Genomic DNA, 23,194 nt, shown 5'->3' with positions numbered 1-23,194 from the left:
TGATGTCATAACAGCTACTGGTGGTAGTGATTGATACCATACAGAAAAAGCTGTGTTCTGAAAGGCTGAGAAAGATCTTTTCTAATCTAAACAATACCTACAATTCTATGAAGCAAAGATTAAGCAGCAGGGAAAAAAAACCATTTTTTCCTCCTATGCAAACAATTGCAAGAGAGTGTGCTGATATAATTTTTGTCTAAGTCTTGACTCAGATGCTTGTATATTGCTTTCATTCTAAAAACACACATAATTCCAGTCAAAACACATTTTTCTAATTTAACTGTAGATTTACTATGGTATTACAGCATTATGTACTTGTGAAAACACACACGTGGTGTCTGTATTGTGTGAAGTCTGTATTATTACAGGTTTCCACATTAAAAACTGGTTTTGGTAACAAAAAATAAGTACACAAAATGTTATACAAAACCCAAGCTGTTTAGAAATACAATTACTCAAGCTTTTAAGTAAAGCAAAACATCTCTTTAATACATAGTCCAGAAGCCATTCCATCCTGAAGTTATATTTACCAAGCTGTCTTCTGCAGCCAATTATTTCCTTTTGTTTTGGCTAGGCAAGGAAAGATGTACTCCAAACATAAGAAACAGTGTTTTATATGCTTTTTGTATGATGTTTATAGAAATCCTAGTAGTTAATAAAAATTACAAAGAATAATAATAAATTCATTATTCATACTCAAAGTCGAGTTAAGCATTTTATTTCAAAATGTTTGGGAATTGTACAGATGAGAATTACATGTAACAACTTTTCTAAGATGCTACATACTTAGTTGAGTATTTCCTTCTAAATAGTTGACAGTAGCATCTTCTGAGAATTTAGAGAGGCACTTGGAGATGTGGGGACAGGGAAAAAGGAGAAGAGAGACCATATCTGAACAACAATCCTTATATGTTTGCAATGTAGACACATTTATGCTTCTCAATTGCTGCTATGTCATGCTCCAGTTGTTTCAGCTTTAATTCCAGCTCTTCTTTATGCATCTGCTTGTACCTGGTGTCTGTTACTATTGGAAGACTTTGATATGCACGATTTATTTCCTCCCAGTTCTTTTTCAGTGCCTGGTGCCATTACATGAAAAGGAAATATATGAGAAAAAGTAAGAACATTATGTACATAAACTACTTGGTTTTTTAATTTATATTACATATGCTAAGTGTTACTGCAATGTAAAAATAATAGATAAGTACATGAATAATGTGTAGTCATCTTAATTAGAGCAAATCAATTAAATCCTTAAGAGTTATGATACTTGGAATTCCAGCCATATTAAGCAAAATTCAGCAAAGTTTCAGGCCATCTCACCACCAGCCTCATTTTCTGTAATAGAGATTTCATTCAGACCACGGTCACCAAACTGATTCCACAACACTTTAACTTCTATAAACTAATTTGAAAAAACACTGAATAATTGCATTCCCCTTCTAATCTACATTTACAGTAACAACTATCAGCAATTTTTTTTTATCATTTGGACTAAAAACCCTACTGTCACTGACCCTATCAACAACAATAACTACTACCTCTCTTGCATGCTGCTATGCAAAGAATTACCTTTCTAGATAGAGCAAACCATATCCTCTATATACAAAACCTTGAGACTAAAATTCTACATTAACAAATTAAAAGTGCTATAATCAAAACTTATTCATCAATCTGTTAAGTCAGAGACACAGAGACACCAGAGACAACACTTTTATCACCAATATACACTAAAAGGAACCAGAGAGTGGTAGAAAAATAAAATTTACATCTTGTCTTTATATATCTTTCTTACAATTACCGCAACCATCGCTCTTACTTTCCTCAAAAGTATAATCAAAATCTACACATTCTATCCACATGTATGTGAGGATTTAGTAGAGTTTATCTAGTGCATCAAATGTCCCATGAAAACTATATGTGAACTTAATAATCACAACTAACAAGGAACTGAGACAGCAATCAGTAAATAACACACCTCTTGGTGAGAAAACAGTTCTCATAAATGTTTATGGCTCTCAGTTCTGTCACCTTAGAGGATATCACAATGTATCTTCACGAATAAATAAGTGAAATTACTCTCCTGGGAACCAAAGTTTTCAGCTCTTCTCCCTAACCAAAACTGGATTCAATTGGCACGCTGATTTTATGGCACACTGTGATTTCCAACCTCACGTCCTCCATTATTATGAAACACTTTTCTCACAGTCTGGCTAACTGATGAACATACTGAGTTAAATTTAGAGGGTTTATTTTTATACATATTTAGCTTTGAAGACTGTTGTTTCTATTTCCGAACTTAAAGGCTCTTGTGCTTAAAAACTTGTCTTTTGTTGACTCTATAAATCGATTTACAAAAAAAAAAGAACTCTCCTGACAACACTAAGAAAAATCTAATCTTTATTATGAACTAATATTTTAACAATTCAAACCAGTGCATTTATTGCACAGAAATTCATGCTTTTTGCAGATTCATATTAAGCATCTAAGTGTTGTTCATAAAGGTCATTACAACAATCTTCATAAGCTTAAAAACTTTACTGCTACATGTGAAACTTAGAGCAACAAGGATATTTACCTACTGTCTGGTAGTGATACTTGTTTTTGCTACCCAAGGCTGTAAAGTACTTTGGTAAGTTTCCTAGTCTACCAGGCATCAGGTACAGTTTACAAATATATAGGCATAAAAATAAATCTCATCTTTTCAAAAACTTTCATTAAAAAGTCATTCATAGATTCTTTAAATAATTCTTTTCATGTACATTAGTAAGAACTGGCTTGGAAATAATTGAAAACAGTGAATTTTAAAACATTAGAGCATACATTCACCAAAACTGCTCTATCCCTACAAAGTGGAGAGATCAAAAGCAGATCATGAGTCAATAAAAAATCTCCTTCACAGCTCCTCCAACAATGTAATATGCTGACTGCTATTCCTACTGCTAGATCACAAACTGAATGTCCAGCTCTATATATGGAATTCTAATACATGCTGGATTAATGAGAAATATGTACTGCATTTATCAACGTTCACTTTTATTCTCATAAAATCCCAACCAAAGTAAGCACAATGAGAGTTCAAAAAATGTTGGCACAAATTACTTCCCTTTATTTTTGTAAGGTCAGGAGGGTTGATTTTGGTCTCAGGCATCTACTGCCACGTATTCTTTCAAATCAGATAGTGCACATGTGTTCACTAGCAATGTCAATTATTTTAAAGGACAGAAGTTGCCATATGTCTACAGCTGAGCACTGGGTAGAAGCCACATACCCTAGGGACACTAATTCCTCCTGACAATATAAATGCATAAGTAAGCCTATGGAAAGGTAAATGTTTTTGAAAAAAAAATGGAAAGAAATACTGAGTTAATAAAAACAATCTAAAAAATTTAAAAATGAAAAAAAAATTCCAGTACATTCCTCTATTTGAAAAATATAGAACATAATTTTAATCAAACTAAATGCAGAATGGTGAGCAGCTGAACTCACATGCTTTTTTTGCACATATATTTTTGCTGCATTGTTAACTTGTTGGACCATCAGCTTGTCCTATGCCTTTCTCACCATAAAAATATGTTTTGTTCTTTATATTGCTGCCAGTGCAATATAAAAAATATGTTTTGTTCTTTATATTGCTGTCACCTCTCTCCCATACTCCTTCCTAGCTTCTACTGTTTGTTGTATACGCAAAAGACCACTGTGCTGGACATTTCAGACCTTGCCAATTAACCAGTTTGTCTTTCAGACAAGCAAGTTAGACATTGTTTTCTCTCTAGATTTTTTTTTTTGTGGGCATTCAGCATCTTTGAGCTGTCCATCTATCTATTAATTTGTTTCAGGTGGATGCTAAGAGCAAGTTATTAAGGGACAGACTGATATACAGACATCACAGACATATAAGCTTCATTTTCATAGGAAATTTGTCTAAAAAGTGGTCAAGAAAGATTCCAGTTCTAGGTCAGAACTGGATATCTGTTTTATGCTCTACTTCTTTTATGGTATTAATTCTCTTTAAAAAGTCTTGTGCAATATAAACTGTATGAAAGACAGTATACAGAACAACTTGACAAAACACAAAATTTTCAGTCATAGTTCTGACTATACTGCAGTTTAATTCTGGGTTTTTTTGCCACAGTTTAAAGCAAGTCATTATGCTTTAATCAGTGAGGTCACAACGTGAAGATAGAAACTGCCAGTAAAAGAAGCAATATTCTGCATTAGGAAAAAAATTATTTCTCCATTAATAAGTGTCACTAAATCCATATTGGTGATTTTCTGCTCTTTGAAGTTTCACTGAAATTTCAAGTCATTAATGTGAATAAGACCCAAACAGAATTGAAACCTATTAAAACTGTAGCTAAGTAAGTTCCTTTCAGTTGTATACAACTGTTCTACAGCTCCATCTAGTGAAAAAGTAGCCAACTAATTAATTTCACTTAAAAAACGAACAAAGTATACTTTTATTATTTATACGGACCTACATTACCGCATTTAATCTTTTGGACATTATACTAATTAAACTAAATCAAAATATGCACCTTCAGAATATTTGTCCTTTCTTCTTCAGATAGTAGTTTCATAGCTTTCTTCTTGAGTTGCTCCAAAACACTGGCTTGGTATTCTTCCTCCTCTCTCTTCATTTCTTCATTTCTCTGTATCACGTATTTTGGTAAAACGCCATAATTCTATAAGGAGAAGGAAGAAATTCCTTATATGTGCTTTTAAGAAGGAAACAAAGAGATACCTGTCATCCATCCATTTGCAAAAATAGCTTGAAATGACAATTTGTGCTACTGAGCACTAAAATCCTAAGTCACCATGTTCTTAAGTGTCAAACATGACCATCTTTTTAGCTTGAGAAAAACATACAAATAATTCCTTTCAATTTATTTTCACAACCTTAGAAGACAAAAGAATCCAGAATCCAATATGTCTATTCATAAGAACTGATGGCTGAGCAAGGAGTTTGAAACCTGTTCATGACAGTGAGCTATTTTACATTTTTATACAGTGTCAGCTTCTATGATTGGAAACATTCCTTGGAGAATGTCTTTGAAAGGTCTTCCTGTATCCTGATTTTTGCTGAACATTTCAACATACAAGAACACATGCATGAAAATTGGACTAATTAAGAAGGATAAACTATCCCACACTTATGTGTTTCAGTGAGGAAAAAAATAACTTCTGAATATCCCAGACATTCTTGGGGAAACACACCTATTTTACCTTAACCTTTGAAAATGAAGCTCCTCTAGCCAAAAGATATCAGAGTCTACCTTCTCTCTACTAAATGCAAAATTATTCACTAATCTTTTAGTGTCAGGTAGCACCATGACTAGTATTGTTTATATCCATTTTTAGCCATGGAAAAGTACTGCAAGAGCTTCAGGTTCTTTTTGGCATCTTCTCTGTCATGAGTTACTTCATCTCTTAATGCTCTGTCATGGGTTACATGTTTAGATAAGCCAGACTCTTGATAGATCTTATTTTCCTGGTAGGGGATGGACTGTTCCTGTGGACAGAGGAGGTTCTCCCTAAAAGCACGTCAGCTCTCCTAAGGTCTTTGCTTTCCAGAGCTGTCTCACATGAGTTACCCTCAATAAGCTGCTGTTTGCTCTCCTGAGCAGTCAGTGCCCACCTGGCTCCCTGAACAGGAGGGGGTCTGCAACTGCTACATGGTCTGTGCCACCCAGACTACAACTGATTATCACATCCCTGAGCAATTCTTCCTGGCTTGTAAGTAGCAGAAGAGCAGGATCATTGACTGGCTCATGCACCATCTGTCAAGAAAGATGTTGCTGGCATGCTTCAGGAAACTTTTTCAATTGCTTTCATGCCATTGTGTTTGTTATCCTTTCAGCAGCTTTCAAGGAGAGAGAAGTCTTCCATAAGAAGCTGCATTGTGATCTGAAGATTTCCTCAAGTTGCTTAAAGAGATTTTCATCCAGCTCCTCACCTTTTTGGATGCTCCATAACAAACACACTTTTGACAGTTGCTGGCCTTTCCTCTGATTCTGACCCGCAGGCTCAACCAGCCTGTTACCAATTTCATAGAAGAACTCCATATATTTGAACAGCTCCTTCATTCAAAGGGCAACCCTCCTTCTCTTCTTCCCTGTCTGTCTTTCTAAGCAGCAAACATTCATTCATCATAGAATTACGTGTCTCCCATTATACACTCCCTGGGTTCCCAATGCAAGACATATGCCATTGCTTTAGAACAATCATTCTGCAAAATTTTTTGGCTGACAGCATAAGCAAATGAAAACAGAGCAAAGGCAAAGCACAAATCTAGTGCCAGTGATTTCTTCTCTATGAATGCAAGAGGTCTAACACAAACAGCAACGGTATCTATGCAATAGTGAAACTAAAATAGGCATTATGAATAGTATTTCCAATATAATTTAATAAAACATACCTTTTTGTTAATGTATTTTGGAAAAAGTCCTGAAGGTTCAAGGAGATATTTATCTCCCTGTCTTGTATCAACACAAAAATGTCGAGGCTTTTTAGGCTCCCCTGTCATAACAGCAAGTGCATTTTTACTTATAAAATTCTTTTTAATGCGAGTAACTGGGTGGTATGTCCTGGGTGGCACTGATAATGGGAGCAATTTTTTACCATCCTCTTCTTTTTTTTCTGTGAATAGAGCATGTAAACATTCTCAGCAAAAAATTTGAAGAGGTTTCCTATTTCATATTATTACACTTTTCAAAAGGGAAAAACTATGTACAGAATTACATAAAAATAGAACCCAACAGTATCTACAATGAAAGAACTGCCTGTCAATGAACTGTGAGTTATGTTTGTTTGGCCTAACAGAAGTTTCATAACCTAGGAAATACTATGGTGTTTGAAATGCACTTTCTTATTTGACAATCATTTTCTCTTAACTGTAGCAGTACAGGACTTTTTTCAAATGTAATTATAACTACTTTTAGTAGAGGTGCTTGTTGTCAGAGCCCTTGGGCAATAATGGTCCTGTCCAGTCTCACCTGGGGCATCCACCCCACCCCCCTGGGCTCAGGAGCCCCATTTCACCTGTCAATACCTGGATGAGCTGTCCCAGCCATGTCTGCACCAGTCCTGCTCCTGAAGAGCTGTATGGAATCAGTAGAGGACCCTAGTCCTGCTCCTGAAGAGCTGTATGGAATCAGTGGAGGGACCCTAGTCCTGCTCCTGAAGAGTGTATGGAATCAGTGGAGGACCCTAGTCCTGCTCCTGAAGAGCTGCATGGAATCAGTGGAGGGACCCTAGTCCTGCTCCTGAAGAGCTGCATGGAATAAGTGGAGGGACCCTAGTCCTGCTCCTGAAGAGCTGTATGGAATCAGTGGAGGACCCTAGTCCTGCTCCTGAAGAGTGTATGGAATCAGTGGAGGGACCCTAGTCCTGCTCCTGAAGAGCTGCATGGAATCAGTGGAGGGACCCTAGTCCTGCTCCTGAAGAGCTGCATGGAATCAGTGGAGGGGCCTGGCCTGTAACTCGATTTTGCCTGATGGTCAGTGGGACACACTGACAGGACAGACTTTCCTCACCACCCTGCTCTGCTGGCCTGCCTGACATGGTGGGACTGCACTCTCTTGGTGAGGTCTTTGCCCAGTCTGCATGGTGGTTGGCCTCAATGTCTGACTTATTTCTTCTTAGGGAAGAGCCCTGCTCTTGCTGCTTCCTAATCCTTGTAAACAACTTCTTATAATCCTTTCTCCAGAGAATATAGACCCTCTTCCATTTTAGTGTAATCTTTTCTCCAAGGTACCAACAGAAATTCAGTAGTATCCTGAGTAGTCTCACTTATAGTAAGCAATTAAGAATAATTATTTCCCATCATATTTCCCACTAGACATAACTCTAATTCATTATCATTTCCAGAAATAATGATTTGATCCAAGTCATTTGAGTTCACGTTCTTCTTTGGCAGTAACTAAGTGTAATGTCACAAGTGACAAAGCTCATTCCTACAACAGCTGGGTCCTGATACTGACCTCACAACAATAGGAGTCCTGATACTGACACACAAACCAGTACTTCTGTTTTTACAACCCAATAGCTGCCCATAACATAGTACTGTAAGACACAAAGATGAACTTTCTACTCTAAAAAATACTTTACTGCATATATTTTCTGTCTACACTTACTTGGTGCTAGCTTGGACTCCTTGGAACGTTTCTGCAGAAAATCATTTGGAGATGGCACTGCAACTTTTGCTGGCCCCATAGTTTTCCACTGAGATTTATTTTTGTCTCCTTCATGTTTCACAAGTTCTCTAAGTTTGGATATATACCTTAGGGGTTAAAAAATATCCATAAAGAAGGGTCAGAAAATGTTCTTCAAAGAATATACTTTTTTGCAGTAGCTCATGGCAAAAGCCTAATCTGTTTTGTTTTGTACTCTCTCCCAAATAAAGCCCATAATTCACACAGCCTCCATGCTAAGCCTAAATCTAGTAGTGCACTGACAAAGGAGCTTTCTGGTTCTCAAGTTAGCTTGCTTCTTCCTTCTGCTCTTGTGTCTCTGAGGTCAGAATTATCACACTTGGGGAAATAAATACCAAATATATACGCTGAACACAGACTGATTCTGAATTCCAACAAAACCTAAATTTTGTAAATAAACTTGAGTATCACTTGCATGAATTCCTTATGGTACATGGTGTGATTCTTGGGGTGTCCTGTGCAGGGCCAGGAGTTGGACTCAGTGATCCTGATGGCTCCCTTCCAACTCAGCATTATCTATGATTCTATGATTTATGCTCGAGAAAAGATGTCAAATGCAGTCAAGAATTGTACAGGATGTCCTTGATCATCAGTTTTTCTTATTACTGTCCACTGTATCACTGTCTCAGTGTTCCTGCTGAACCATCTGTTACAGACACTTATGAGAGATGAGGGAGGTGACTGCTCTGAAATAGCACAGCACACTGCAGATTCCTTATGTTACACAGACAGGAGCTGTGATCCTGAACAACGGTAATCAGGGGTGGGTTTGGCACTGAAACAGCTGATGTGAAAATCAGTGGGGGCTCAGACATGAAAAGCTGTATGAACATGGTATACACACACTGCTGTTTTGGTCAAATGTTGCATATGGCATGGTAACTTCTGCTTTAATCAAAATCTCCAAAAGCAGCCAAATGCTGATCATTAGCTGATTGGCAACATCTTGCCTCTATCTGAAGGATTGAGCTGTCACAGATGTTTGCCTGAGGAAGCAGAACTCCCTGCTCCTGAAGCGAAGGCTCCCTCACTGTACTTTTATAATCTGCCCATCTTTAGGAAATATGTCATATTAATTTATGGTAGACAAAAGCTTATGAAAAACTGTGCTTCTCTTACAGAAAAAAAAAAGTGTTTCTGAAAAAAACAATGTCATGTTTTCAAGTAAGGATAAACAAGAACAAAAAAGATTACATATAGTGCAGTCCTTTCTATGGAAATACTGAAATAGGAGGAAAGAAACCATGTAATCCTGGGCCACTGAATGTATATCACAGTAGCAACACTGATAAAAGCTCTTGTCCATGAGCTGCAAATGTCCAATAAGTGTATTTGTACCTGATCATAACATTAGAACATGTCAGGGGACTTCATTAAAATTGTGAACTTATTTTGTTTTTTGGAGATTTGGTCTCCAAAATCAGAGAGAGGATTTTCTGCATAAGATCAAATATACTTCCTGAAATACTTCTAATTACAAGGAATGAGGTTTTTTTTTAATTTTTTCTAGTAAATTCATGGTTAACAGCTATAGACACCGCACAAACCCACCAAATTGATAAATAGCCCTATTCCTCACCATTTTCTAGAAGTGGCATCATGAGCACATGGGAGAGAAAGGCACTGGCCTTATTCAAATTTTGACCTAGTGAGATGCAAGGTCTTGGAATGAGAAAATACATGAGAAAACACTGAGTTTCTTACATACTGGCATGAGGTGAAGCCATCATTTGTAGACAGCTATAGACACCTTTGGATGAAGAGATAGGGGATCTTTTATGTTTTCAGTGACTTTCCAGTTCAAGGAAGTGGCTCAATATCACAGGGTTAGAGAGGGTTGCAAGGAAAAAACCATGGTTATGAGCAACATCAGAATCTAATCTGCTCATCATTTAGCAAGGGAAAAAGGGACAATACATCTGTAAGAAGACAGAAGATGACACCTATTCCTTAGGTGTCAACTTGGGATATCAAAGCTGGGGAAAATGAGGATGTTTGCTGTGGTTTCATGAGCAGTAGTAGTCAGTTGAGAGTGAAATATGTATGATTTCATTTGGGAAAAAAAACCCCATACAACAAAGTAGATTTTGTATGCATTAGTTAAAACTGGTCAAATCATGCTATTAACCAGGTTCAATAGTCCTGTTACCAGCTGAATATTTGTCAAATTGTGACCCTAAGCTGCAAGTGTGGTGACAACAGAAGTCAATGAGATCAGAAGGGGAATTAGTCAGATTATATCTAAGCCAAGGAATCTCTCGCCTAAACTGAACCTAATGGTCATGGAATATCCAAATCTCTGAACGGTATTAAATCAGGAATGGATTTAGTGTGCATGCCTCAACATATTGTCCTTTCACCTTCCTCTGTCTTCAAAAGTATCTGTCCAAAATTATACCCATTCACAATGAAAACAAAATTTAAAGACCTACTTTTACATGGGAAAGACTCAGAACTAGGAATCTCACAAGTCTGAATCCTTTAACCTGAAACAGGATAACTATCTTTGTTCTAATGAGTGTCACTGATACATCTACTTGTTTTAAAACTATTGAGTTACGACCTGCCCTTTCACTAAGGATGCTAAGTGTAACAGCCTTTTATATAAATAGGGACTTGAAAAAAACAACACGTCTGCATAGCTCTTGGCAAAAGGCCTTTTCTTATATTTTAGGAAGCGGTAAGAAAAGGAAGCAAAAGAAACAATGTCAGAGGATACAGCCGAAACATGGAAAGCATGGAAACTGGAAAGCCCACCTTTTCAGCTCCTCACTGAGCTGTTCTAAGCAAATAACAAAGATGTTATGTAATTCCTGTGCACAGAAGGGGTGCTTTGTAAATTATGTTTAACAAGATGTCACTGAAGACACCAAACTTAAATCATCACTTCTTGGAGCAGACCATAAACTCTCAGATCACAGAATTAATTAGGCTGAAAAAGACCTCTGAATTATCAAGTCCAACACCATCTTATCAACTAGACTAAACACCACACCCACTATTTCCTTAAACACCTCCAGGGACAGGGATTCCACCACCCTCCCGGGCAGCCCACTCCAGTACCTGATCACCCGTTCTTGTGAAAAATCTCTTCCGAATGTCCAATCTAAACCTTCCCTGGTGCAGCTGAGGCCATGTCCTCTCGTCCGGTCACTAACTGCTAGGAAAACAGTCCAACCCCCACCTGGCTGCACCCTCCTTTTAGGCACTGGTAGAGAGCAATAAAATCACCCTGAGCCTCCCTTTCACCAGGCTAAACTCGCCCAGCTCCCTCAGCTGCTGCCCATCGGACTCGTGCTCCAGACCCTTCCCCAGGGTTCTCTGCCCCTCTCTGGACACACTCCAGCACCTCAATGCCCTTCCTGATGTTAGTGACTCCTTAGGAGGGGGAGTAACTATGCAAAAACTAGTCTGTTTGGGGGTTTTTAAAACCTGTTACCCGTTAGATGCATTGCTTCGCCGGAACCAGCCACCCTTGCCCGCAAGCAGCTCTGTGACACCCACATACCCGTCAGATTTGGCGGGCGGCTTCAGGCCGGGGCGGCGGGTCACAGGCGCCCTCCGGGGCGCTCTGCGTGGCCATGCTGCCGCCGCGGCAGCTCGGGCACAGGGGAGCGCTCGCCTGCCTGTGGGGCTCTGGACGCGGGGTACCCACCCCGCTGGGGGGTTCGGACCGGGGAAGCGCCGCCTCGCTGAGGGGCTCGGGGCTCGGGGCCGGCAGCTGTTGTCGGTTGCCGGGGAAACCGCCGGGGAACGGCGCTATGAGGGGCGGGGCCGCCCCCGCCGCCCGCTCCAGCGCCAGGCGCGGAACGGCCGCGCAGGCGCAGCTCCTGCCGGCACCGCGCGGCGCGGCGCGGGGGGGAAGACGGGGCGCGCCGGGCCGTTGAACTGCGCGTGCGCGGTACCTGTGGCAGCGGTAACCCCCGCCCCCGCCGGTACGTGCGCGCGCCGCGCTGAGGGCGCCGGGGGGCGGGGGTGGAACCCAGCCGGGACGAGGGGAATGGGGGTGGAACCCAGCCGGGACGAGGGGAGTGGGGGTGGAACCCAGCCGGGACGAGGGGAATGGGGGTGGAACCCAGCCGGGACGAGGGGAATGGGGGTGGGACCCAGCCGGGACCAGGGGAGCGGTGCAGGACAGGGCAGAACAGGGCGAACGGAGGTGGCAGCTCGCAGCCCGGGCAGTGTCGGCCGACCGGGTGGGTGTGTGCGGTGCGGTCCGTCCGGCTCTCTCCCTCCTCCCATCCGCGTTTTGACTCCTTCAGGGAGCCGCTGCAGGAGCTTGGTGCGGGGGCTGGTCTCGTGTCTATGCAAGTAGGAAGGCCCAGTTTTCACTAGAGCACCTGTCACCCGCAGTGGTTGTTAAAATTGTGGGTCACGCCTAAAGATATATAGCTGCTGTCCGCGTCTCTGTCGAGCTGAATAGCCAAAGCAAAATGTTACTGGAGATACGGGTGTAAGCTCTGCTGCAACAACCCCACCCTTTTGGCGTGGAGTTTGTATCTAAAGTGGGGTGGGTGGATCATTTGGCTGTTTCTACTGTTGAAGTTTTGCCAGTGGACAAAAAATAATTTCAAAAAACGGGTTGCTTTCAATGCTTGCGGCCTTCTACGTACATGTACTTTATGCGGGTGAGTGCAAAACTCAAGTTCATTTTAAACAATACCTATAGCCTAAGTTCATATGGCAGCCCAGATGTTACACCCATTATCTGAGTAATGCACACCAACTGACTGCAGCTCCTGTTAACCTGTAGTGGAGTAGGACATGGCAGGCAGGACTCTGTGCTTAGTGTGGTTTTCACTCCCTCAGTTCACACACACAATGCTTGAGGTGATTCTTATGTTCAAAAAATAAAGTCGCTAAAATGTACTGGTTTTGGGTTTATTTACTCCTGAATATAACTTTTTTACATAATGCAAGTTTAATATGAAGTTCTGTCACTAAAAAAAAAGGATACATATATATGCACTAGAGTGCTTACTATTGCAGTACACTTTTAGAGCAATACTGGATATTACAATTACCCTCTTCATTTTGTTTGTCCTTTTATTAAGGGTTTATAAAGTTTTTTTAAAACCCTTTTTTTATTAAAGCTTTATGAAACTGTATTGCATCTACACAGGCTGACCCCTTTATAATTTAGAAGGATTGAGGAAAAAACCTGGATAGCATTATATGCCCATCTCTACTCTGATCTATGCCTTGTAATTACAGCATATTCTCCAGGTCACAGCACTCAGTGCAAACACAGAGATTTACTGTTTGTAAGCTCAACTTTCAACTTTCAATAGAAGTGAGCAAATGCTCTTACCCCTGCTCCCCCCCCCGCCCAGTTTTAGGGAGATTTTCAGTCTTTCCCCTTTTGCTCTAAACGTCGCAGATAACTCATGTGCTCCAATTAGTGCTGATATTGGTGTTTGCTTTTCTACGTAAACAAAGCACAACATTGGGAGTCTCTCACTTTGTTGGAAATCCATCCTTCTTAGTTACTTTTTTTGTTAGAGGGTCCTCATGATTTCTCTCTGTCTGTCTGTCCCTTTCTCCCCCTCTTTCCATCCCCAAATAATATTCAATACAATTCCAGTATAGGAGTTCTTCAAAAATCCCTTGCTTGGTTTCCATCCCTTCAGAAGAGATTTCAATGCAACTCATCCAGCCTTGCTGTTACACAAGACTGTGAGTTATCTGTGTATTTAAGTGGGTCTGCATTTACTTTTTTTAAAAAGAAAGGATTAAAAATAATTTTTCTTGGGAGGTGGAACAAATGCATATTTTGGTATCATTTTGATTACAAGAAGCTAACCAAGTTAATTGTTACTTATAAATGTGTAGTTAAAGCAAGTCTTCTAGAAGAAAAAACAGAATGCTTTTTAATTCCTATAAGCAATATTATTTGCGAACAGTATTGTAGTAATAGGATTGGATGTCTTTTTTACCTTGAGGACATGAGCTTTTTGAAGTTGGGTTTGTCAGTGGAAACAAGCTGGAACTAAGCAGGAGGAGGGGGAAATGAGTCTTACTCTGAAAAGTACCTCCTTGGCACTGATGAGGTCATAGCTGGATTTATGTTTGATCTCTTTCTGAATTTTATATCCTTGAGGGCTTTTTCTCAGATATTTGCTGAAGGACTAGTTACTGTTTGTTTTTTTGTTTTCTTTCTGAAGCAGTTAAGTGGATTGTCAAGTTGTCTTGGAAAAAACCCCACAATAACTCATCAGAAGATGTTTCACGTTTTTCAGTATCAGCCTTTAAGACTAATAACCCAGAACAGTCTTTCTAGCATGTGTTTAAAACTCACGCTTTCAAGACCTGTTGCATTTGCACAGATATGGAAGTCATGGTTCTCAAGTCATTCTCTTCTTGGAAAGAAAAATATTATCCTGATGGGACCTCCAGGTGCTGGGAAAACAACGACTGGGAGAATAGTGGGCCAGAAACTGGATTGCCCTGTCATAGACATAGATGATGATGTCCTTGAAACAACCTGGAATATGAGCGTGTCAGAAAAACTGCAGGATGTTGGTTATGAGGAATTTCTAGAGGAGGAAGGAAAAGCCCTGTTGAAGTTGTCAGCATCTGGAAGTGTCATTTCCCTTAGTGGATCCAATCCAATGCATGCTGCTGGCATGCAGCACATAAAGAAAAGTGGAATAGTTGTGTATCTGGATGTGCCCACAACAGTCCTTATGAGCAGGCTGAAATCAAAGCAGATGGATCGTATCGTGGGGCTGTCTCCTGGTATTTCTCTCAAAGATGTACTCCAGTTTAGGAAGCAGTTCTACAAAAGATGGTTTGACATCCGTGTTCTTTGTGGCAGGGATGTTGCAGCAGAGGTCGTAGCAGAAAAGGTACTTGATGCTGTGAAGAGATACCAAGACTCAGAACTGGAAACTTTCATTTCAACAAGGTCTAGTAGGTCTGGAAGGAGTACAGAAGAAGACTCTAATAAATTCTATTTCAGTGATGTTGTTATTCAGGGCTTAGCCCTTGATGGAGGACTCTTTGTTCCTGAGAGACGACTTCCAAAATTCACTGCTGAAGAATGGCAAGGTCTGATAGAAGCAACTTACGTTGAAAGAGCCCAGGTGATACTAGAAAGATGCATACATCCTGCTGACATTCCTGCTTCTAGGCTGGCAGAAATTATTGAAACTGCTTATGGAGAAAACTTTAGTTGTTCTAAAGTGGCCCAGTTAGGCATCTGGCAGGCAATCAGTTCCTTCTTGAGTTATTTCATGGACCAACAGCATCATTTAAAGATTTTGCATTACAGTTGATGCCACATTTATTTGCCTACTGCATTCCCAGAAGCTGCAATTACTTGATTCTGGTAGCTACTTCTGGGGACACGGGGAGTGCTGTTCTGGATGGCTTTAGTCGTCTCCATGACACTGACAAACAGAGAATTGCTCTGATGAATTTTTTCCCTGAGGATGGAGTAAGCCCAATTCAAAAATCACAAATGATTGGCTGTCAGAAGGAAAATGCTTGGTCAGTGGGTGTCAAATCAGATTTTGATTTTTGCCAGACAGCTATAAAGCAAATCTTTACTAATTCTGATTTTACTGGCTTTCTTACAGTAGAATATGGAACAGCTTTAGCTGCAGCAAACTCCATAAACTGGGCACGACTGCTTCCTCAGATAGTTTATCATGCCTCTGCGTACCTTGATCTCGTTCATCAGGGTATTATTTCTTTTGGAAGCCCTGTAGATATTTGCATTCCTACGGGAAACTTTGGCAACATGTTAGCTGCTTTCTATGCTAAAATGATGGGAATTCCTATTAGGAAATGTATTTGTGCTTCCAATGAAAACAATGTTTTGACTGAATTCATAAGAACAGGTGTTTATGATTTGAGGGGAAGAAAATTAATTTCCAGTTTTTCACCAGCAGTAGATATTTTGAAGTCCTCCAATCTTGAGCGATACTTACACCTGATTGCTAATGAAGATGGACAACTGGTGACACAATTATTTAATCAGCTGGAAAATCAGGGCCACTTCCAGCTGCAGAAAGATCTACTTGGAAAGCTTCAGCAGGACTTAGTGGCTGGCTGGTGCTCTGATGAGGACTGTCTGGCTGCCATTCACTCTGTGTACAGTACTACAGGATATATTTTGGATACACACACAGCTGTTGCTAAAGTAGTTGCAGATCGATTACAAGATAGAACTTGCCCAATTATTATTTCATCTACAGCTCATTATTCTAAGTTTGCACCTGCTATCTTGAGGGCCTTGAGGATTGCAGAAATAAATCAGAATCCATTAAGTCAGCTTCACTTGCTGAGTTCTTACAGTGCTCTGCCTCCAATCCACTGGGGCCTATTGGAGACCCTGAAAAAGACAGGAAATGGGGATCACCAGGTCTGTGCTGCTGATTTGAGTGTGCTGATGTCCCATATAGAAACCTTAATTCAAAATCATTTTATGAAAGCTTTTTGAGCAACTGATACAATGTCCACAATTGCAAAACCTTCTTAACAAGCTGCATGCTTTATGAAAGCCATCATTCATCTGGCCTGTGTCCAGTCCACAGCATATCTCACAGTTTTATATTCAGTTGTCAAGCTTTCAACAGTATTTGTAAGTAACATGTGTGAGATTTCTAGTGGCAGTGAAAGGTTGTGAATCTAGAGTGTAAAAAACTGGAATACCACTTTGCAAATCATACACAGTAGAGATGCTCACTCTGCTGGCTCTCCTTGGCAGTGCTGAAGCATCCTCAACGGAAGGAGACAGATAATGAAGTCTGACCTTTCTGGAACTAATAGCTCTGGTTTTGTTGCAACAATGATGTGAACGTTTGGTCAGTGGATGTTTAATTAAACTTTAACTCATTTCACTTAGGGCACTGAAACATAATGATATAATGGTGTTCATATGTTACTAATGAGGGTTGATTTCACTACAAAGATTAAAATACCCTTGTATTGTTAATCCTTGAACCATTGAATTTTGTGATATATTACCTTCTTGTATAATGTTTTATATGTATTGTGTTGCCAGTGTCAAAATATAAAAATCTGGTAATTTTGTTTTTAATGCTTTTTTTTCCCAAATATTTTCCTGTGTCAAATAGAATACCTAATTAAATATTTTTAATATATTTGAGGTGTGGCTCTTTCTCCAATGTCTTGTAGTCTCTTTCCTAGATGTTTTTTATTTGAACTTTCAACTTTAAAATCCTTTTTTAGTACTTTAGAAGAATCTGATAGTGGTAACAGCTGTCTTCTTAAATAAGAAACAGACTTCACTATTTATTTAGATATATTTTTTGTATTATGTTTTATCTTGGAGATCATATAGCTTTTCTTGTTCTAATTACTGATGTTTTCATATTTTTTTAAGTTAATTTCCTTGATGTTCTATTCTATTCGAGTTTTGCATGAATTAATGTAAGAAAGAGGCTTCCCAAATTACTTGGCATCTCATCAAGGAAAGTGAAGGATGAATTCCAGTCTGATAGCATCAGAAGTGTTCATTATGTAACCCAAAATACATCTGTGTGGTTTTGCTAATGACAGGCACTTTGCTCTTGTTTTTTTTTTTTTTTTCTGAAGAAAAATTAGACTGGATTGTCCTAGGAGATCATGTGGTTATGGAGAAATGTATTCTACTAATTGAAGATTATATTTCACAAGGACATAAACTACATTTCATACTATGAGAAATGGTAAAATGATGTATTGAAAGGTTTAAGTGGCATGCAGTTAGAGGTAAAGAGCTAAGAGTCTTCAGATGTAAGGACATATAGCTATGGGAAGTTGTGTTTCCCACTAAGATTCAAATAATCTGGTAATTGATAACATTTTTTTGCCTCTTCAATAGGCAACTTTTCCTACATATCAAGATTCACTTGAGGCTTTGAACTGTTGTCATATCTGACAGCTTCCTCTGTGTGCCTGCTTGTACCTTTTGCCACACTAGAAGTGAACAAGACACCATCTAGCAAACTATTGTAAAGAATTGTCATTCTTTCCAGCTGAAGGTAAAAGTCCCCAGCACGATGTGCCTTTGCCACAGTGAGTATGTATAGAGTATTATTAAATGTAGCTGAGAACATGGGTGTGACACAGTAGCTTTCTAGATTCCCCCATTCTTAGATACTTTTTTAGGACCTTTCTGGTTCTTTGCTAAAACCTTTTTCACTATTTCTGCAGTAACTTTGAAAAATAACTTTTTGTTTTTATGGAATTGTGAACAAACCAGGTTGGAAGTGACCTGAAAAAGTCATCTGGGCCAACCTTTTGTGACAAAGGGAGCCCAGATGAAATTACCTAGCATCCTCTCTGGTTATGTCTTAAAAACTTCCAGCAATGGAGACTCTCCCACATCCCTGGGGATATTGTTCCAGTGTTCTCACTGTAAAAATTTCTTTCTTATACAAAAATGAACCCTCTCCTGGTACAACCTTCTCCTCTTCCCCTTGTCATTTCCATATGGCTCCTTGTGAAGAGAGAGCCTCCAATCTCTTCCTAACCACCACTGAAGTATTGGACAGCTGTGCTGAAGTGCCCACTGAACCTCCTGTAGTATGAAAAGATCAGACTCATTCAATGTCCTCTTAGGGCAGGGGAATTTTCATCATTTTCCAAATACAACATGGAAAAGATCATGATTATGTAATTTAAAAAAAATCCAAGTCCTGTAAGAAAAAGTTACATCAGCATATTGCCAAGAAAGGAGCACTGCTTGTATCAGTGATAAGTGAGCATCCACCTTGTATTTCTGGATGTTTCAATCTGATTCTTACAGTAATTCCAAGTGGAAAAAAAAATTAATGCTTTCTCTGGATGTGCTCAGTACAAAACCAGAATTCTAAACCTTGAAAATAAAAACCCAAAACCAAACAAACCCAACTGCCTGGATTGAATTACTGGGACAGGGCTTGGTTTCAGCATAAGGACTCAGTGGAAATCCTGCAGTACTTGGTTCCATGGGGCTTAATGCCATTTAAATCACAGGGCTGTTTGTCACAAACTGTTACAATACTTTATAGAAACATCTTCAAAGAGCTTGTTTTTGTAGAAAGTACCTGAAAGGGAAGAGCTGAGATTTTAAATAAGATAAGACTAGAAGCCAACATCCTACCCTGAGATAACTCAGTGTTAGATAAACTATTCAGAGCTAAACTAGCAGGAGATTTATTTTGGCATGACTAAATTATTTTAAAGTTCGTGGCAGTAGCCCAAGCATGGTTTGAATTTCTGGTTGCTGCTTTCCTATCACATGAGCCATCATAGCAGTTGATATAAACTAAATAAGTAAAAAAATGAGCACTTGTACTTAGGAAAGGGCTTTCAATGGGGACTTACGGTGTCTAAGGGCAGTGGTTAATGAACACATACAATATTAATACATTTCTCAGAATGCCTAAAGGCTTTTACAATGTAGTATTTAGTAATTTTAAAAAATAATTAATTTTTGGACTTTCATTAACTTCAGTAAACTATTTTCCTGCACTACATCTGCTTGTGGATCCTAGTAATGAACATTATAAAATGCTCCAGTAGTGTTGTGATCCTGGATGTACACAGTATTTGTGAGCTGGTGCTAATGCTGTGTTCTGGTAGTTGTGGTGTACAATCTTCTGTCCTGCAGGGCCTGCAGCAATGGAAGGGAAAAAAAATTTCCAGCATGCTCAGAATAGCTGGCTGTGGGTACAGAGGATAGTGAGGGAAGCAATCCTCCTTTCTTCCTAGCCCAGATTTTCTTAGTGGCAGCGATATACTGTGGCTCAGCAAATCTTGTGCTACTGATATGGTCCTTTTTTTCCCCCACTGTCAGTATTATGAAAGATTCAAAAGGCATTAAAGACTGGGCATAAGTGCCCTTTTTTTGGTCTTGTGTGTTCAGTGTGCAGACACTGTGCACCCTGAATGCTGTCATACATTATTTCCAATTAACTGGTTAAGGCAAAGTAGTGTGCCAATGGTACAGAAAAGCAAACCTATATTGAGCTGGTTAGTAAGATTCCTTAAGCCATTTAGGCTTGCTGTATACACAGCTTGCTCCTATTAGTCTAGCAGGATGTTGCAGTATCAGTCAATAAAATCAAGGTTGACAGAGAGTGTGAGTGTGCAGAGCTACACATTTCTACTTGCTTTGTTCACCTAGAGTAATAGCATTGCTTTAGTTAAGCTGGTATTCTTCTGTATAGATAAATCTTGGCTGAACACTTCCTACTATATGAAAAACCTCAGGGACAAATTTAACAAATGTAAGGAGAAATACAACATCTATATTTGTGCTCATTACTTGCCTTTAGTCACAGCCCTTCTTGTCAGGGAGAAGACATGAGGTAAAGGATGAATAGAACATCAGAAGATAATTCTGTTTTCTTAGTAATTTATGATATAAAAAGAATTGCTATTTACACTTTTGAGGTCATGAAATATTTTATCTGATGGAACTCTAGAGGGAAGATTCTTGTTGTTCAAAAGGTCAGCTTTGCTTTCAAGGACATCAAGAACAGATATTGCTATTAAGTATATCATATTTGGCATACCTGAAATACACATTACTCATTTGTATCCACTGTATTTTTTCCTAAATAAACACTGCAGGATTTATATAGCACTATAGCTCTTTGTTTGCAAATATGTTTGAAAGTTCTTACCAGTCTGCTATAAAGAAAATCCACTATAATAAGTGGTTTCAGAGTTTGATATTTTTAAGTCTTGAAAGATGTGTTTCCTTGAAAGTTGGAGTATAGCTGGTGATAATCTAGTAATTTACTTTGTTGAGACTAAGATTTTAGTGTGATAATGTGCATCATTCTGGAAGGAAGGATGTATAAAAATGGAAACACAGATCAAAACCAGCAAATGTCAAAAGACTCTGTTTACATTGCACCACAGACTTGTCCAGTGCTGCATGAAAAGCCTGTATTCTGAGGATTAGTATGGAAAAAGAAATCTCTGATAGTTTAATGTTTTTTATTCATGTTTAGTTCAGTGGAGAGATGAGCTAGTTGTCTGTTAGCTGATGTGGAGCAACTTTGGTACACTTCTAATATCATTTCAGGATCATGGGCTTAAAAATTACTCGAATGGTTGAAACCACAATGAGCAGTTAATGTCAGTGAAGTAATGTGAATGGGCCATTGATTCTGAACATGTATTAGCAGCTTAAGGAGGATTTAAATGTCACTGTGTTTTTTCACAGCAGTTACAAATGTGCTCAGCTTGTTTCTTCAGATTTTTTCAGAATGTAGAAATCTAAAAGACAACTGTCGTGGTCTTGTTCTCCAACTTAGCTAAAACTTTCCAAGATCTCTCAGTATGGACCAAGATCTAAGCTGTTTGCTCAGTTTACTTGAGAAGACTTTATTTCCTGATAAGTGTTTAAGATGCTGTCTGGTTTCCTTCTTGGCAGTATAGGAAAATTATTCAGTAGAATTAAGGTAACACCTGATTTACTTGCATGTGTCTGATATTATAAAATTTAACCAAGGGGAGCAGCCACTCTGTTTTCCTTGCACAACATAGGAACACATTTTTCATAAAAAGTGTATCTCAAGTTTCACAAAATCAGTTACATAGCACAGGAATTCTTACTCTAGCATTTTATTTAGATATTTTGTCACTGGTATTTGGACTAGACTTAGATTTTTAAATAGTTCTTTTTATTTTAAAGAGTTATTGTTATAGAAACATGGAGGGTATCACCCCCAGATTCAAAATTCATCATGACAATAATTGAGTCAAACCTGAAACAACTCAAAATTTAAATTGGAAAGAAAAGACTGAACAGATTTGTTATGTGAGTTCACACAGGATTTGGCTCTTAACCATGAGTTTATTAAGAACATAGGAGGAAATAAAGTAATGACTGTTCAAATCTCCAGATGCCACAAAACTTAAATACTAAGGAGCCACTTAATCAGAGCAAGATTAATTGCTTGGTTAGGAGCTGTAAGCAATTTGCATTTCACTCTGGCCTAAAGTAGACCTGTGTTTTTAGGAGAATAGAGGTTTGAGAACATACTTAGCAAGCTGAAAAATTTGTGATAGGAAATGCTGACTTTGAATGGTGTCTGGAGATGATGTGCATTTTCAACTGAGCATGAAATTTCAGCATGCCTTGTGGCCAAAAGGACCAGTGAGATCCTGAGGTTAGAAATGGGAATACTGCCAGGGAAGAAATACTGCTGTCTGTATTTGGCTTTGGTGTAACCTTTTGGAAGAATATTATGCTCAATTTCAGTAGTCACAATTTTCAGTAATGCTGGGAAGCTGGACAGAAAAGTCATGAGAGCAATAAAAGTATTAAAAAGAAGCACTGGCATGAGAGACTCAAAAACCAGAATCTGCTTAGTTTAGTGAAAGAAGAATCAGCCTAGATGAACCATCTTTGGAGAAAAATTGATAATAAAGAGCTGTTCCACCTAGCAGAGGAAGAGTGATCCAGTAAGTCTAAGCAGAAGGACATGTTGCAAAAAGAGATAAAAGTACATAACAAAACAGTAAAGGCATCCCTAGTCTGGACATATTAGATGGTTTCCTGAAAAATGTGATTTGATGGAAAGATGACTAATTCAGACAAGTCAGACCATGTTACAAAAGAGGTCAAACCAAACAATCACAAGTCATGTTTGGCTGCCCCAGAAGTAACTTGCCTTTAACAAAAGCATGAACAGCATTTCACAGAGATTTCAGAGATAGAGATTATGAACTAATTTCAGTTCTGCTGTGGTGTGATCATAAACAGAGCAAAATAGGCTACTGGATATGTTTAGCCTTGTTCTTTCTGTCTCTAGAGAATTGCAAATGGGCTACTAATGCATACCCTGACTTGACTCATGGCTATTAGGATATGGCTCATTAGTTTTAAATTTCATTATACAATACGCCTTGTGATGGTTTGGGCTATATATACTTTCATTATGGAAATGAGGTGAACAGCACAGGAGGAAAGTGTCTGTGTAAATGTCAGCTTTATTGAATGTAGCTAATTATTATTTATTTTCTCAAGC

General features: G+C 39.0%; 2 protein-coding genes across 2 annotated transcripts; one reads left to right on the top strand and one right to left on the bottom strand.

Annotated features, from left to right (window-relative positions):
• Nucleotides 1-702: 702 nt before the first annotated feature.
• Nucleotides 703-11,796, bottom strand: ENKUR (enkurin, TRPC channel interacting protein). The gene is made up of 6 exons (XM_036379124.2): nt 11,736-11,796; nt 11,252-11,267; nt 8,136-8,281; nt 6,419-6,639; nt 4,539-4,685; nt 703-1,079 (listed from the first exon to the last, which is right to left on the bottom strand). Exons 1-6 carry the CDS (start codon nt 11,794-11,796, stop codon nt 906-908), a joined length of 765 nt encoding a protein of 254 aa, XP_036235017.1. The 3' UTR covers nt 703-905.
• Nucleotides 11,797-11,974: 178 nt separating this feature from the next.
• On the top strand, nt 11,975-17,323 carry THNSL1 (threonine synthase like 1). Its single transcript, XM_054516175.1, is given in 3 exon segments — nt 11,975-12,148; nt 14,381-15,398; nt 15,401-17,323. Coding segments are annotated over 3 exon segments (2,451 nt in total). The 3' UTR covers nt 16,660-17,323.
• The last annotated feature ends 5,871 nt before the right edge of the window (nt 17,324-23,194 follow it).

The sequence above is a fragment of the Molothrus ater genome, chromosome 1 (genome assembly GCF_012460135.2).
Source record: "Molothrus ater isolate BHLD 08-10-18 breed brown headed cowbird chromosome 1, BPBGC_Mater_1.1, whole genome shotgun sequence".
In the NCBI taxonomy this organism is placed as follows: Eukaryota; Metazoa; Chordata; class Aves; order Passeriformes; family Icteridae; genus Molothrus; species Molothrus ater.
Note: the sequence above shows the minus strand (reverse complement) of the source record. Positions and strands in the feature narration are given on the sequence as shown.